This window comes from Odontesthes bonariensis, chromosome 12, assembly GCF_027942865.1.
Source record: "Odontesthes bonariensis isolate fOdoBon6 chromosome 12, fOdoBon6.hap1, whole genome shotgun sequence".
Classification (NCBI taxonomy): Eukaryota; Metazoa; Chordata; class Actinopteri; order Atheriniformes; family Atherinopsidae; genus Odontesthes; species Odontesthes bonariensis.
The window spans coordinates 18,402,353-18,416,657 of NC_134517.1; the positions used below are offsets into that span (position 1 = coordinate 18,402,353).

General features: G+C 40.2%; 1 protein-coding gene across 3 annotated transcripts in view; it reads right to left on the reverse strand.

Moving 5' to 3' along the window:
* Positions 1-14,305, reverse strand: part of col4a2 (collagen, type IV, alpha 2) — a 70,717-nt gene that overhangs the window by 36,097 nt on the left and 20,315 nt on the right. For all 3 annotated transcript variants that reach the window (XM_075479454.1, XM_075479455.1, XM_075479456.1), the window contains one exon: positions 10,325-10,405. In XM_075479454.1, coding sequence (XP_075335569.1) covers positions 10,325-10,405 — 81 coding nt within the window. The remainder of the gene's footprint in view (positions 1-10,324; positions 10,406-14,305) is intronic.

Consider the following 14,305-nt stretch of genomic DNA (forward strand, 5'->3'; position numbering starts at 1 on the left):
ATATTAGCAACAGGGACAACCATGTAATCCACGGGATCTCATTCTGCACCCAAGACACCATCCAGCTGACCAAGACCACAGTTCAATTTGGCATCCTGGAAGACTTTTTCTTTTTCCCACTCGTGGGGCAAAAGTCTATACATGTGGTTCACTCATCAAATAAAAGGTTCATCAGGTGATCATCTTGCATATAATGTACATGTACATTCTATGAAGCTGAAACCCTAATTTCATCAAGATGTAGATGACGAGGCTGTCCACTGATTCTAAAAAAAAAAGAATTAGCCACATATTACACAACTTTTACAAGATGAGAGAACACAAGTTATGCCAGTACAAAGTGAGATTAAATCTCTCAAAACAAATGTTCTCATAGGATTGTGGATTGTATATGAGAGGACTTAGGAGGAATCTGATCGTCTCCTCTGCAGTCAGCCCCTACTGTGGGTTTCAAAACACATGGAGTTGCTGTGGTGACCTAAGACTCGTGTTTTTCCTACAGCAAATTGCATCAAATTACATCCATATATGTACAGAAGATGAGCAATGATAGCACCACATTCATCAGCACATGACTGCGATAGGAAACTTGGTGTGTGTCTATATGTTTATAAAAGAAATATATAGAGAGAGATAGTTGGTACCAGGAGGTGTCTGCGGAGCAAAAATAAGGAAACCTTTTCAGATCTGGGAGGAGGCTTATGACAGTTCTTCAACTGACCTCAATTACATATTTCTGAGTTAGTATGGCGAAAATAAGTTTAACCTCAGAGTCACAGACACAACATGAGACCAGATATCTATGGTCTTTTTCTGCTCATCTTGATTCCTCAACATTTCACCTGTCCTTGCTTTTACATTACTCACACCACATCCTCTGTATGATAACACAATCAGGCTGCAGATGGCAACAGATTCAGGGTCCATGGCCACAATGCGGTTGGACAAATACTGGATTACTGTATCATTATACTCTGTGAGGCAAACCTTTTTCTTCCTACTATAAGAGAGCCGTGGTCAACATTAGGATCATGGAAGGATTCCAGGACAAAATGATCACTCTTAATATGCATCTGTCCTCCCACACACATCTGTCCAAACATTTCCCCTTCCCTCCTACACAAAATATTGTTGCCATGCCTGTCAAGCTTTCTGTTGTTGCACAGCGCAGATGCATTTTACAATGACGACGGTGGTAGATTTACTGCTTGAAATTCTCTAGAACAATGCATTCTTGTGTTCAGACCGAGTAACACAAAAGCAGGATTTTTCAGTTTTGTTAAATGAATAACTGTTGCGAGCAGATTTATCAGCTCTTTCATGTTTTCAGTTGACCCATTTTTAACGGTTAAGGTCATCAAACACGTCTCAAGTATGCTGTTGGCTGCTTTCAGGAATGATACAGTGCTGAAGCTGCTTGTCACAAGCAAAATTCAGCTGGTCATTATCGCCCTGAAGTGAAGAGATGAGATACAGTGATACATATGATTGGCAATTCAACATGGAGCAATTCAGCATAACTGGCATACAAACTCGCAACCAGTAGCTTTGGAAGTGTTGTGTCCCTTGTTCTGGCTCAGCTTTTTTGATGGACAGATTTGAGCGTGTGTGGCACTGGCACCAATCCTACCCTAGACCCTGACTCTAACTTCAAACCAAATGGATTGCACCACTGCCTCTCAACAAGTTGACTGGGTTTGAAGGATAATTAGCCATTTCAAGTAGTCTTTGTTAGCTCTCCAGAGTGTATCCCACCCAGTTTAACCTGGGACAGGCTCCAGTTCCCCCTACGACCCTGCACAGGATAAAGTGAATAAATAAAATGGATGGAGGAAGTTTTCCTCTGGGCTGTTAATGAATATCTGTTTTGTTTTGTTTTTTTCTAATAAAAAGTCAAAGCTACAAAGTAATTACATTCAATTTTTGGGAGAGAAGACAAACAAAACCGCCTTTCATCCATAAATATCTGCCCAGCTCAAGATCCAGGAACATCAGCTGCTGGAAGCAGGTGGAAGCAACAGACTGTGCTGTTGGGAAAAACACGTCGCTATGTACAGCTACAAAAAAAAGTGTTTTGAATCTGTTTCTGTTTCAGACTCGTGACAGTGAACCTTTTCATGGCTTCTCCAGCTGAGAGCAGCAAAGCAGTCTGCTGTACCCCTCCATTTCAGAGAGTCTGTGAAACGGACATTACACTTGTCATGGACGTGAATTACACGTCTTTCTGAACGTTTCTGGCTGTTGTCATTAGTTAACTGATCGGTTGTGTTATTTTCAATACAAAGTGGGCACTGTTTAAGACCAAAGGTTAGAGTGGTGATTATATGGCCAGGGTTTAATGACAAGTCTTAACTCTGCCAGTGTAATTTAGGTGCCAAGCTGTGGTTGGATAATTACAACTGACTGAAGGACTTTCTAATTACTACTTCTCAAGTAAGAGCTATCCATATCAGTATAGAGATCATTGTGTCATTGTATATATGCGTCAACAGGGAAAAATCCCTCAACAATAGTCTCCTTGTCCCTAAACCATACTCATCATCTTAAAATATGAGAGCGAGACACTTTTAAGGGCCCTTAAAAACGGAAAAAAACAAGCTCTCTTTAGAGTTCAACTGACACAGTTTTAGAGAAATGTGAGGTGGTCTTGTGACGTTCATTATGTGAGAAGCATGTGTCTAAGAATGGCGCAGTTTGTTCTTTAAGTCTGATTTCTTGTTCTTCAGCAGACCAACACAGCAGAGTAAGATACACTCAAGAGTATAAAGTATCAAAACTGTATAGAAAAAAGATCATGCTTAAAAAAAAAAAAAAGGTCCCACTTCCACCAACGCAGAACTGACCGACTGTGGTTTGCAAACCTGAATCTGAGCCTTAGCTTTGTTTTCCCCCAAAAAGTGGTTCTATTGGTTCTCATTAAGAAGTAAGAGTGTTTAACAGGTCAGTTCATGTTTGTAGCGATGATGCTAAAACATATTTTCTCACAGCTTCTCCCAGTGACTAAAGACTTTCCCCTTCACTTGAAAACCTGTGAATAACAGTAATAACTACCAGTAATGTACTTTAGCTCCTTTCTTGGCTTCTTTGTCTGTCAGTTGTCGCTGTGTAAATGCCCGATTTTACTGGATTAACGGACAAAACAGCTGCTCTCTGTCCGTTAGTCCAAGCATCTCCCATGACGATTCCTACAAATCCACAGCTTTAGTTTTTCACACAGGACTTTGCCAGCCTGTGATCCCATCTGAATTCCTCTTTCCAACATTCTTCGGAAGAGAAAATCCTCCCTTCCAGAGTTTTAGTGATAGCAGCAGGTTGATGCTTCCCTCCCTGCCACTCATATGCATGCAATTTATTTTCCCAACTCCACAGTTGGTTGCTCTTGCCTGGCATGTCTCGTCAAGGCCCAGGTCGGGGAAAGGTCTGCACATATGGAGGAGGCTTATTGTTACATATTTAGAGTTTAAAACTGCCATCACGCATCAGAAGCTTTGTCGACATGCCAACAGGTTTCTAACGCAAACGGACAAAATGCTAAAGCAGGTAAATCAGCTTACTATAAGACATTCCCCCTGGGAATGGTTTCCATCAGAGAAAATCAGTTTTGATAAAATATACCGACCACTTCAGGAGGAGTAGCTCCAATTTGTGATAACAGGTTGAGTTCAAGAGTTTTTTTCTGCTCTTGAGTGACGGAGGGTTTGCTTAGACTTCCTAACAGCTCTGTGTCCGTGCAGCTTCTTTAGGTTTCATGACACAGAGGGGTTGTTAAAAGGTTACAAACGTCAAAATAAAGTCCAAACCTGAAGCCTGTCAGATCAGAACAGCCACTCTGCGGTGACAATACATTCAAAGGGGTTTTTGATCTTTTTCGAACCAACGACATTCCTCTCAGTGCCTGTTCCCGAGCGGACAGGAAGCTACATGACAGCCATGGGTACTGGATTCAGAATGTAGGTACGGGCTTGTTTTCGTGGAACAAGGAAATATCTGCCATTTATAGCAGAGGCCAAACACACAGGCAATCTTGTTCCCACAAAAACAGAGGCCGACTATATTAAAAAAGAAAGATCAGCGAGCTGTCATTGTGCTCAGCTTCCCGAGTCTTGTGTCATTTCCTGTCTTGCATCAGATGTGGCACCATTTCCCATGCTGAAAAAAGACAACATCTCCCTATCTGCTTAGTGTCTATAATGGGCACCCTGTCATTCCTCTGTCTCTACATGGCTCTCTCCATGTTTTCCTCTGCATGCTCACTGGGTGGAGGGAGGCTGGACATTTGGCTCATCCAGAGGACATAACTGACCCTTAGATTTTGTCTGTGTAAAACTTGGCACCACTAATTGTTCTATGATGGAAAAACTCCCAGGACAAAAACATTCACAGCATCTGTTTAGCAAGTTTTCTGCGAGGATGCCATGCGTTCAGTTTCTCAGGCCCTCCTGGTTTTCCTTTTCGTCAGAAACCACAAAAGGCTCCGTTTAATAACACCACCTACCTTGGTGGGTTCCGGACTCATGATTTTTACATCTTCATCAGACCACACTTTATTTTCTTTGTAAAGACGGCCACTCTTTTATGACCGTGTTTCTCTGCTACAAAGTGCGGTATTGTGAACTTTTCATATGCTTTCATTAATTTTCCTGTTGCTCCATTTCAGGGGGCTTTTTCTCCTTTTTATTACAGATCGCATGAGTGTGATCCACTAATGATGCAGAAGAACAAAGGGGGCTTTGGACGTGCGTGGGGAAATGGATATTTTTCTGGAGGCCTGCAGTGAAGAGTTATCTTGCCAAAGTCTCTGCTGCTCCACCCAAAGCAGAAAATCCATGTAATTTTCATATTTGTTCTCTACCAAACAATCTGTCCATTCTTCCAGGGTCTCTCACACACTCTCTTTCCATCTAATGTCTCCTTTCAGACTGTCAAACCCTGTAAAAAATGATGATGACTTTTAGAGAAAATTAAGCATTCTTTCACGGGATATCTCCATAGTTACCACAGTAAGTTTCCCTTTTTTTTTCGTTCTAATTTTATGTTTTTAATCTAATATAGAAAAAAAAAAATCACAAGTTTATCTCTTAAACTTGCATAAGCTTGTAGTTTGGCCACTTTGAGACAAAACAAGCTGTAGCTAGAATAGTGACATATTATCACCTTTTAAAATTGTTATGTTGAATCCTTACCAATTCTTAAAGGAATTATCTGTATTTTATCATCTAAATAGTCTCCCTTTTTCATCTGCTGGCTTCTAGCAGTGCCGACTTGCCGTTTGGTTCAGAGAAGGCTGTCCATCTTTTTAAACCATTTTCTTTTTGCTGTAAATGGTGTTGATGAGAACAATCAAAACAAAATCCGCTAAGGTTGTGGCTCAGAAAACAAAAATAATGAACCAAGGATGGTACGATGTAATTCAAAGGTCAGAGCTGTTGCTCGTTTTTGATATTCTCACAGTTGATTTCTAGAAAAACTGATGTACTCGTTGGACAGTGGACAATTCTCACCTCAACACAACAGCTGTATAAAATCTCAGCCAATCCAGACAGCTGCACAGGATCAGATGCAGCCTCTCAGTGAAGGGGCTCATCACCATGACTCTCCTCAGGGGAAATATTTGGAATGAGACACACTTGATGCAATTTAGATGGACAGATAAACACATCCGTAAGGACCCATCTTGGTTTCCGTGTATTCAGAAACACCGCATTGACTGACTAAAAAGAAAAAAATTAGATATAACATCATTGATTAAATCATGCGCAGGACTATTAAAAGTTGAAGAGTTAAGAATGGAAATATCCACGTGTTAAGTCAGGGACTATAAATGTTAGATAAAAGTGAAGGCAAATTTTTATTGCCTCTTATCCTTTGGCAACAAATTCAGCGATCTTGAAAAAAAAAGATTATACAGTTAATCTTGAGCAGAACAGGATGAAGGACCTGTGATTGTTTCCTGTTTTCATAGACGAAGCATAAACTATTCCAAGGAATGAAGCCTCCTCACTTTTTTGGCACTGTCATTAACATTGTCAGTGTATGACTGAAAGCTTTTCCTCCATATCTTGCTGACAGAGAGCAACAGTAAGAAAGGTTAAGAGAGGAAGAGAAAGGTAGTTTGCTGACCCTGTTGTCAGATTTTTGCATTCTTCAGATGTGAAATGTAGAACTTCCTCACTCCGTCTCTGTCTGCTCAGGGTTTCCTGTATCCATTTTGCACTGCAAAGGTCAGACTGACTGTAAAGTCGGTCAGTAAATTCTCAGTGCATGCCAAAGTCTTGTTGCAAGACATTCCTGTCCTCACTTCGGTCTTTTTAAAAGAACACCTCCCTCAGGAGTAGTTGATTCAGGTTTATAGGGAAGCTTTAGAAGGGTAGATTTCAGTCCTTAAATTTACCAAATCTTACAGCTGAACTGAGCATTTATAGTTCCCATGAGCACAGTTTACAAGATAAGAGAAAAAAGGAAATGGGGCGATTCATCATCTGGAACGTTTGTCTTTAGTCCTTTTCAGAAGCGAGATATGTAACATTAATGGCTTCATTGATCTGTCAAAGTGAGAGCGTTCTGTCAGTTAGACGTTTGTCACGTTTATCGTGTAATGTTCCTCATTGTGTTCTTCATTCAAACATACTCTTGACAGTGATGAAGAGCGCTGAGGTGCTAAACATGTCAGTTGCAAAGGCTGGAAATTATCTCTCACGAGGTGGAACACCAAAGTCGGAATTTTCTTACAACACTCAAATTGCCATAACAAAGGTGCCGTGGTTGTGTGACGCAGACCAGCACTGGAGGAAGCAGCTGCATATAACACTTTTAATACAGGCTTAAGCCAATTGAACAGTCAGCGCTATTACAAATTCTTATCGGGCTCGTGTTAGAATTTGTTCTCACGGTAACGGGATGTGAAAAGAGAAGCTGCAACTGCAGCACAACCAAAAACATGCGGAAGCAAATATTCCATTTTTCCAATTAATTTGGTTCAGGCGCTAAATAAAAGGAAAGAGGTTGCACCGATTACTTAAGTGGAAAACTATGAACTAAACTAAAAAGTTTAGACAGCGCTGTTGAATTCTTCTGAAAAGCAGACTGTGTGAAGCATGAAGTTCAAACCTGTGTCGTGAAATGGATCTATAGGTCTTACCAAGTCTGACTTGGTGCATGACATACGATTCAAATCCAAAATTCAATTAAAATCATAAACATTTAACAGAAAGTTGCGCTGTTGGTGCTGGATTGGATCTGCTATGATTGGTCATTACGTGGTTATCATGGGCTCCTTTTCCCATGCATGGTAAAGCCTGACTCAAATCAACTTTTTGATATTCCATTACAAATGGTAAGTGGTATGAGTGACTGTTTTTATTGCCCTATCAGTCAAGTTTAAAAGTGGGGACAGGAGAACGGTATCGCCCACCGATTGGTCAGACAGAAGTTCTGTCTGACCAATTACGACATATTTCCTCTGAACCAAAATAAAAAAAGACATTGTCGATCCCTTATCTTTCCACTTTGATTCTCTGTCTAACTGCACTGGTACGCAAGTTATCCAGAAGACATTTGCTTCATGTAAAAACACTATCACTGATTAAATTGTGTTCAGAGACGACTTGTGTGGAGTTAATAAAGCACTAGAGTCCAGAACTGCTGCACAGTTGACAACACAAAGCTGTTTGGCACCAAAAACATTTGGTTGAGCCGGTAAAATGTTCTTCTTTTTTTAGGTTTTTCTTATCTCAGGTCACTGTGACATGTTTCTATAATAAAGCAGATCTTTTGCAAAACAAATGTGATAACAAAACACACTGGCATGACTTTAAGTGGTAACTTTTGTTCTTTGGATGCCGAGCCAACTCCGACCGCTGGACAAAAAAATTCATTTCTGCTCAGCCACCGGGTCTCTTGTTTCATCCACAGAAATGCAGGTGAGCTCAGTGTGCAGCTGTGCCAACTATGTAATTTCCTCTGTCAGCCCTTGCGAGTTAAGATTACTATCTAAAGCATGTTTTATTCTCTGCAAGGCAGAATTTGCATAAAAGATTAAACCATGTTTATTCCAACCGGAATGGAAAAAAAAGTCTCAGTCCAAAGATCTGTTTTTTGATGCAACACGTGTCTAAATCAAAACACAGCCTTAAGTCAAGCAGAACCTCAGTTACTCACTCTAAGTTTGTTATCTCAACATGTTTAGTCTAAGTCTGTCTCTGATTTAAAACAAGCTCTCTTTTTTCTATCTTTTATTTGCCGCTCTAATGGGTCTCCCACACTCCAGACTCTCCCTCCACTCTGACCTGTGGTTAATAGTGTGAATTTCATCACTTGACTGTAAGGAAGTCTGATAAGTTTTTCAAAGTCTTCCATATGGCTGGATGCTCGTATCAGGCTCTGGCATTCAAGACATCAAACGGGTTAAAAATTACCTTGTTGGGACGCTTCAGTCATCCACAAGAAGGCTTATATTGTTGGCCGTGATTAAAAATGACACAGCTATGAGTTGTGTTGATAACAAACAGACTGCCTCGTATAATGCATCATTCTAACTCCTCTGCATCTCAAGTGATGCTTAAAGGTTTGTGGATGATTTAAAATTCATTATCATATGCATGACTCAACCATAAGGAGTTCATGGCAGTGTTCTCCAAAAAGAACATCATATTCCATTCATTTCATCCAAAGCAGCTTACAATAGGGGTAACGTAGGGCTCAGTATCTTGCCCAAGGACACTTTCAGCTTATTATAAAAACCAATGCGCACGAGCCAGATTGTTTGAAAATTACACTTGTGGACAGAGACCAAAAATAGAATGCTGTAATTCAAGCACGAAAAAGTTATTTCCATCTGTGAAACACGGTAGTGGTAGTATCATGATTTGAGACGGATTTGCTGCATCTACGCCGAGACGGTTTACGGACTTCGATGGACCAATGAAGTCTGTGTTATATCAGCACATTCTAAAGGAAAATGTCAGGACATCTTTCTGTCGGAGTGGACCAAGAGAAAGTGGATCACACAGCAAGGAAACGACTGTAATACAAGTCATTTAAACAAATAATGTTCAAGGAAAAAAAGAGGGGGGGGGGGGGGGGGGGTGTCCACAAAGTGTTTTCCATTTCTGAGTGTCTTTTTCAGATTATTTCCAATAAGGAGGGAACGGATGTAGAAGCTTGAAGAAAAGATAGTGCAGTCAGCAGTTGTGATTGGGTTGGTTGGAAATGAGCACAATGAACATTTGCAAAGGTTGCTGTGGAAGGGCAATGCAAGTATCAAGTGTACAAGTTGTCAACATTAACAATAATATGTGCAAAGAGGGATTTCCTTCAGTTTTTCTTATGAGGTGCTGACATGAAGCACCCATCAGCACCTTGCTTGGGCTTTTCTGCCAGAAAAAAATAAAAGTGCAAAAAAAAAAAGTTGGCCAAGTCAATTTCCTGATTATATCTGAAGAACGGGCCAAAATTCCCCAGAGCCAATGGGCAGGGCGGACAGACAGTAATCAGTACTTTTACTTGAAATTACAGCAGCACAAAGAGGGGGGGGGGGTCATTCCAGACAAGGAAAACAAATCTACAAAAATAGAGCTAGGTAGATATTACATATCAGTAAACATGTTCTTCATGTCACCCAGAGACATGTTATACCGAATGGTTTTGCTCATTAAGTTAAATTAAGAGTAAGTTTTCGTTTTTTTTTTAATTGATTTAATTAGCTTATCTTGCATGTATTTTTTAACACTGTTTATATTTTAGGTAATGTTTTTGATGTAATAAATTCTGCAGAAAGCACTTAAAGGGTCACAAACTATATATTTGTTGTTATTCTAAAGGCACAGCATTTTCCCATATGATTCCAACGCTGAATACTCAAAGATACATATGTAGTTGAAACGTTGCAAAATCAATTATTTTGTTTTAGCAATACAAACAAATATGCAGGGAAAGTGTATCCAAATAAGTATTTGAGTAGCACTCACAAAAATGTTCGAGCTGCTTTCTCAATATGCATGTGATTCATAACCAGCCCAAGGCCTCATCTATTCTTACTGAGGATCACGAGTCCACAGTGTAAGAAATGCGGAGACATGCAAAACTGAAAAATCAGAATATGAGCTGGTGTGGAGGCACCATTAGGCACCTTCAGGACTCAAGTTATTCAAATTACGGGAGGAAACAGAAAGCTTCATGTGTGATCGTGGCCTTATTTGGTACTTCAGCCTGAAAACCAAGCATTACAGCTGGTTAACAGGGACGCCAACATGGGAAAAGGAGGAAAAAGAAAGAGAGGGGTGTTTTGAAGAGCTATTTGAAACAGCTGATACAGTAAGGGACTTACCCTAGCACCCTTCTCTGGGAAGCATTGACATCCTCCGCTGCAGTCTCTTCCTCCACAGGGGCCACTGTGCTTCTTCCCACCCTGTCAGACACAAAGCAGAAAACATCAGGGTTAGAGCTGGGCTGTTAGAGGTCATGGTATACATGTCACATTATCCACGGGACTGCAACATTTTGCTGTTCGCAATATCTGAAAAACGCAGCTGTGGTATGTCTCCATGGGCAAATCGTGGGGCACAGTGAGGGGTAAGCTGTTGTTGTCTACTCTGCAGTTTGTGTATACACTGCTTGTTTATGTATATCAGGTGCAGATGGTCTGCACTCTGCTGTCTTCATAGTTTTACGTGTTGGTCTGGTGTGCTGAAAGGATGTTTTGGTTGTGGCTTCATTGAGTCGTAACATTATGAACACTTGTGCGGCTAAGAAAAGATCGCGGTCCGGCCGCTGATGGGGACAGTTCGTCTGCATTCCAACCAAACCACCCACCATGAGAGGCTGATCTGTGTTAGACATGACACAAGAACACCCACACAAAGCTGATGGCGTCAGTGCAGACATGAGATGATCAAAGAAAGCAGTCATACCAACTCAAAGGTCAGAGAAGTCGAGACCCTAAACTAACTGAAATAGCAGGAGACAGCAATTTATACAGAATGACGTCTTGTTCCAAAGTAGAGCTCCATGCACAAACCCAGTTGAACGTGCTGTTGATTCTTTGCCATGACAACAACTTAGCAGAAGCAGAAAACACACAATAACAATCTGATAGTTGCACCCTCAGTGTACAAAATCTAGACGCTTGCTCATTGTCTTTGGGTTTATCTTCTTTGTCTCTTCATTATGAAATCGGTTGTAGTCGGCCATTCCTGGCTCTATGCGGCTTGTGCTAATTTTCTCATCCACCACCAACATCTAGACGACAGGGGGTCTTTTCCTTTCCCCTTCCTTTATTCATACCATCTCTCCAATAAAATTATACTTCAGTGTCTAATTGCTAAACAAAACCGTTTTAAACTAATCTAACTAAAAAGTAATAACGTGATAATGGAATAAAATCACAACATATAGTGTTCATCTAGTTTGTAAAAAGATAGTAAAAGAGCACAGCACATGCAACATATACAGAGCTGTGAAGCTGTGCAATTCTCCACCTGACATTGGATAAGTTTGCTTCCGGTTAAATTGTTAGGTCGAGTGGAAAAAAAAACTAAAATAATAATGTGAGAGAGAGTATAGCGCTACCTGTCATATCCTCTTCTGTAGCTAACTGTAGCTTGAATTTACAGTGCATGCATACATCACAACTGATCCAAATGCTCATTTAACAGGTTTGGAACCTAATTACTGCTTGCTTGAACCCTCCAGCACTATTTCCATTTAAATACTTGGCTGGAAAGAAATCTTGTACATTGTTAACCCTCTGAGGTCTATGATTGCGTGATCATAGACCTCATAGTCAAAATGGGCTAAAAATGTTCCGTTGAACTTTCCCCCCCATTGTGCACGAGAGTGAATTTAGTATTCACTGCACAAACACCAAGTACTTTATCAACTTTAAGTTTAGGAAAAGAGATGACAAAGCCATTAGACCATCCCTGGCTTGTCGTGTATGAGTAAATCTTTGACTAAGGATGTCAGAAAGGCTTCATCCAGTTGGCTTATCTTATGACGTCTCTACCTATGTCAGCCTACGTCCTTCACCCACACACCCATACCATAGCCTGCTTAGACAGCAAATGCCTAAATGCCCTCCCCTCTCTCTTGCAAAAAAAATCTGAATGACCACTTTATGCCCACAATGGCAGCAAATTGGAAGATAAAGAATCAGAATAATCTCCATCCTCAGTTTGACAGCAGATCCAAGCAGCCCCGTTTACAAAGGCCACATTGAAACCTTCTCCTCACACAAAGACCTTCTTTTACTATAGAATAGTTGTCCTTCATGATCCCCTATCCCCAACAAAAAAGACCCTCTTCCTCTCTCTTATGGAATGCTCAAGGCTGTATTTCTGTGTTAACTATCAGAGGATCTGAGGGCTTCCTTTCATCGTGCTGTTAGATATAACTAAGGCACGCTGTGATGGGTTTATTGTCGCTTGCACACAATAGTAGCAGACTAACTCAGGTCACAAACAGCATCCTTTGCCTAAATCCTACATTTTAACTGATTTCGTAATACAATCCATCAAATTCTTTCCAATCTTCAGCAGGCAAGAAGAGGTTTTCAATTCTTCTTGCTTCTGGACTTTCGACAAAAAAAAAAAAAATAGAAAAGAAAGGTCACCTCATCCCAGCAAGGATATAACAGTCACGACATAACCTTTCCCCACATTGAGGTGGAAATCTAAAACGCAGACAATAGACTGCGTCATCCCTGGACAGACACACAAGGGACCTGCTCCCATAAAAGCAATTACGCATGATGGAGAAATGCACCATCAATTCAAGCTTTACAGTTTACAAGCTCTAAATAGATGATGGCCATTTCAGAAGAGGACAATAGGACCGTGCTACAGCATCCTGTTTTCTCCACCCACAGTCACAATAACCCACTGTTTGACAAAATCACCTTTTCCATACTTTTGCTACATCCTGGAAATATATCGAACAACAATGTGCAGGTGCACTTATTTGCAGCACTTCAGTCCATCACACTGTGGCATAGGCTACAAATGTTTTGGCAGCACTGTCAAAATGTGTGCCTAATAGAGGAAAGAAAAAACACTTGATGATCAAACATCTCATTAGCATCTGTAATATCAAAGTTAGGTTTTCATTTAAATCTTTTACAGTTTCAAGATAAAGAAGGGAAATCTGGTACAACGAAAGGCTTCTGGTCTTGCATTTATTGCTCTTTTGAGGTCTGTCCAGCGATGTTTGATGACGTTTAAATACATGGGGCTGTGAATGTGATCACTGTGAATTAACCTCTTTTGACTTCAGAGGTTTGTTTAGGATCAGATGGTTTGTTTAGGCAGATGGTTTCCACCATCTGCCAGGGACTTTTGGTGTTTTTTAATTAAATTTATTCTTCCTTATACCAGTGAAATATTCCCCACATCACCAGCTAAATTACAAGCCCAAAATACAACTGAAACACCCCATGCTTAAGATTTGCACTGTTAATGAAATTCGGAATTCTTTTTCTCCAAACATACAGCGAAAAAGTTGTATTCAAACTCATCAGATTATTGGGCTTGTCTTATTCAGAAAGTTGCAGAGACTGAAAGACAACTTTTTTAAGGACATATAATGAAGTCCTGTTAATGGCCTTGTAATAATTATGTAGTGCTAACCAATAGTGCACATGTGAATGTGTTATGGTCATCCTGGGAATGTCCCTTGTTTTCTTGGCAACCAAAGCATTCAAGCAAATTAAAGTTTATCTAAGAGCTAAAATCTATTAGGCTGCTCTAACCTTCTCATGGTGGTGGTCTAATTTTTTCCCAGTGCATTGACAAAACAAAAATAATATGCTACTCTTGCTTAAAAAGTCGAACTGCACGGGGTGTTCAGCCATGTTAATTAAGATTTTAAACTGTAGGGAGCATAAAAGCTCAGTTCAAATGGAACTGTGAAGGGAAGAACTGAACAACAGTTCAGCTCATATTAAGTTATATAGCAATATAATTTATTACAGCTTGCTGGAGTTCTGAGCAAATAGGAAAATATGGATCTTACTGTAGGGTTCACTTATCACATTTATCAATATTGATGTGATTTAAGAGGTTTAATTACCTCAAAACAACAATGCTCAAAACACTATAAATGAAACAGTTTGATATTTTGAGGGAAATAAGCTATTGATGACATTAAAACTAACCTGCTAGCAAGCTAGGCGAACATTGTTTTGACTAGATTAGCAGTGGCACTGCAAAAGATTTATGTAAGGAGATTGGGTGATCGGAACAATTAATACTGTCTAGACTGGTGATGTTGTAGGGGGTGCCAAGGCATTTTGTTAAGGGACTTTCCCCTCACT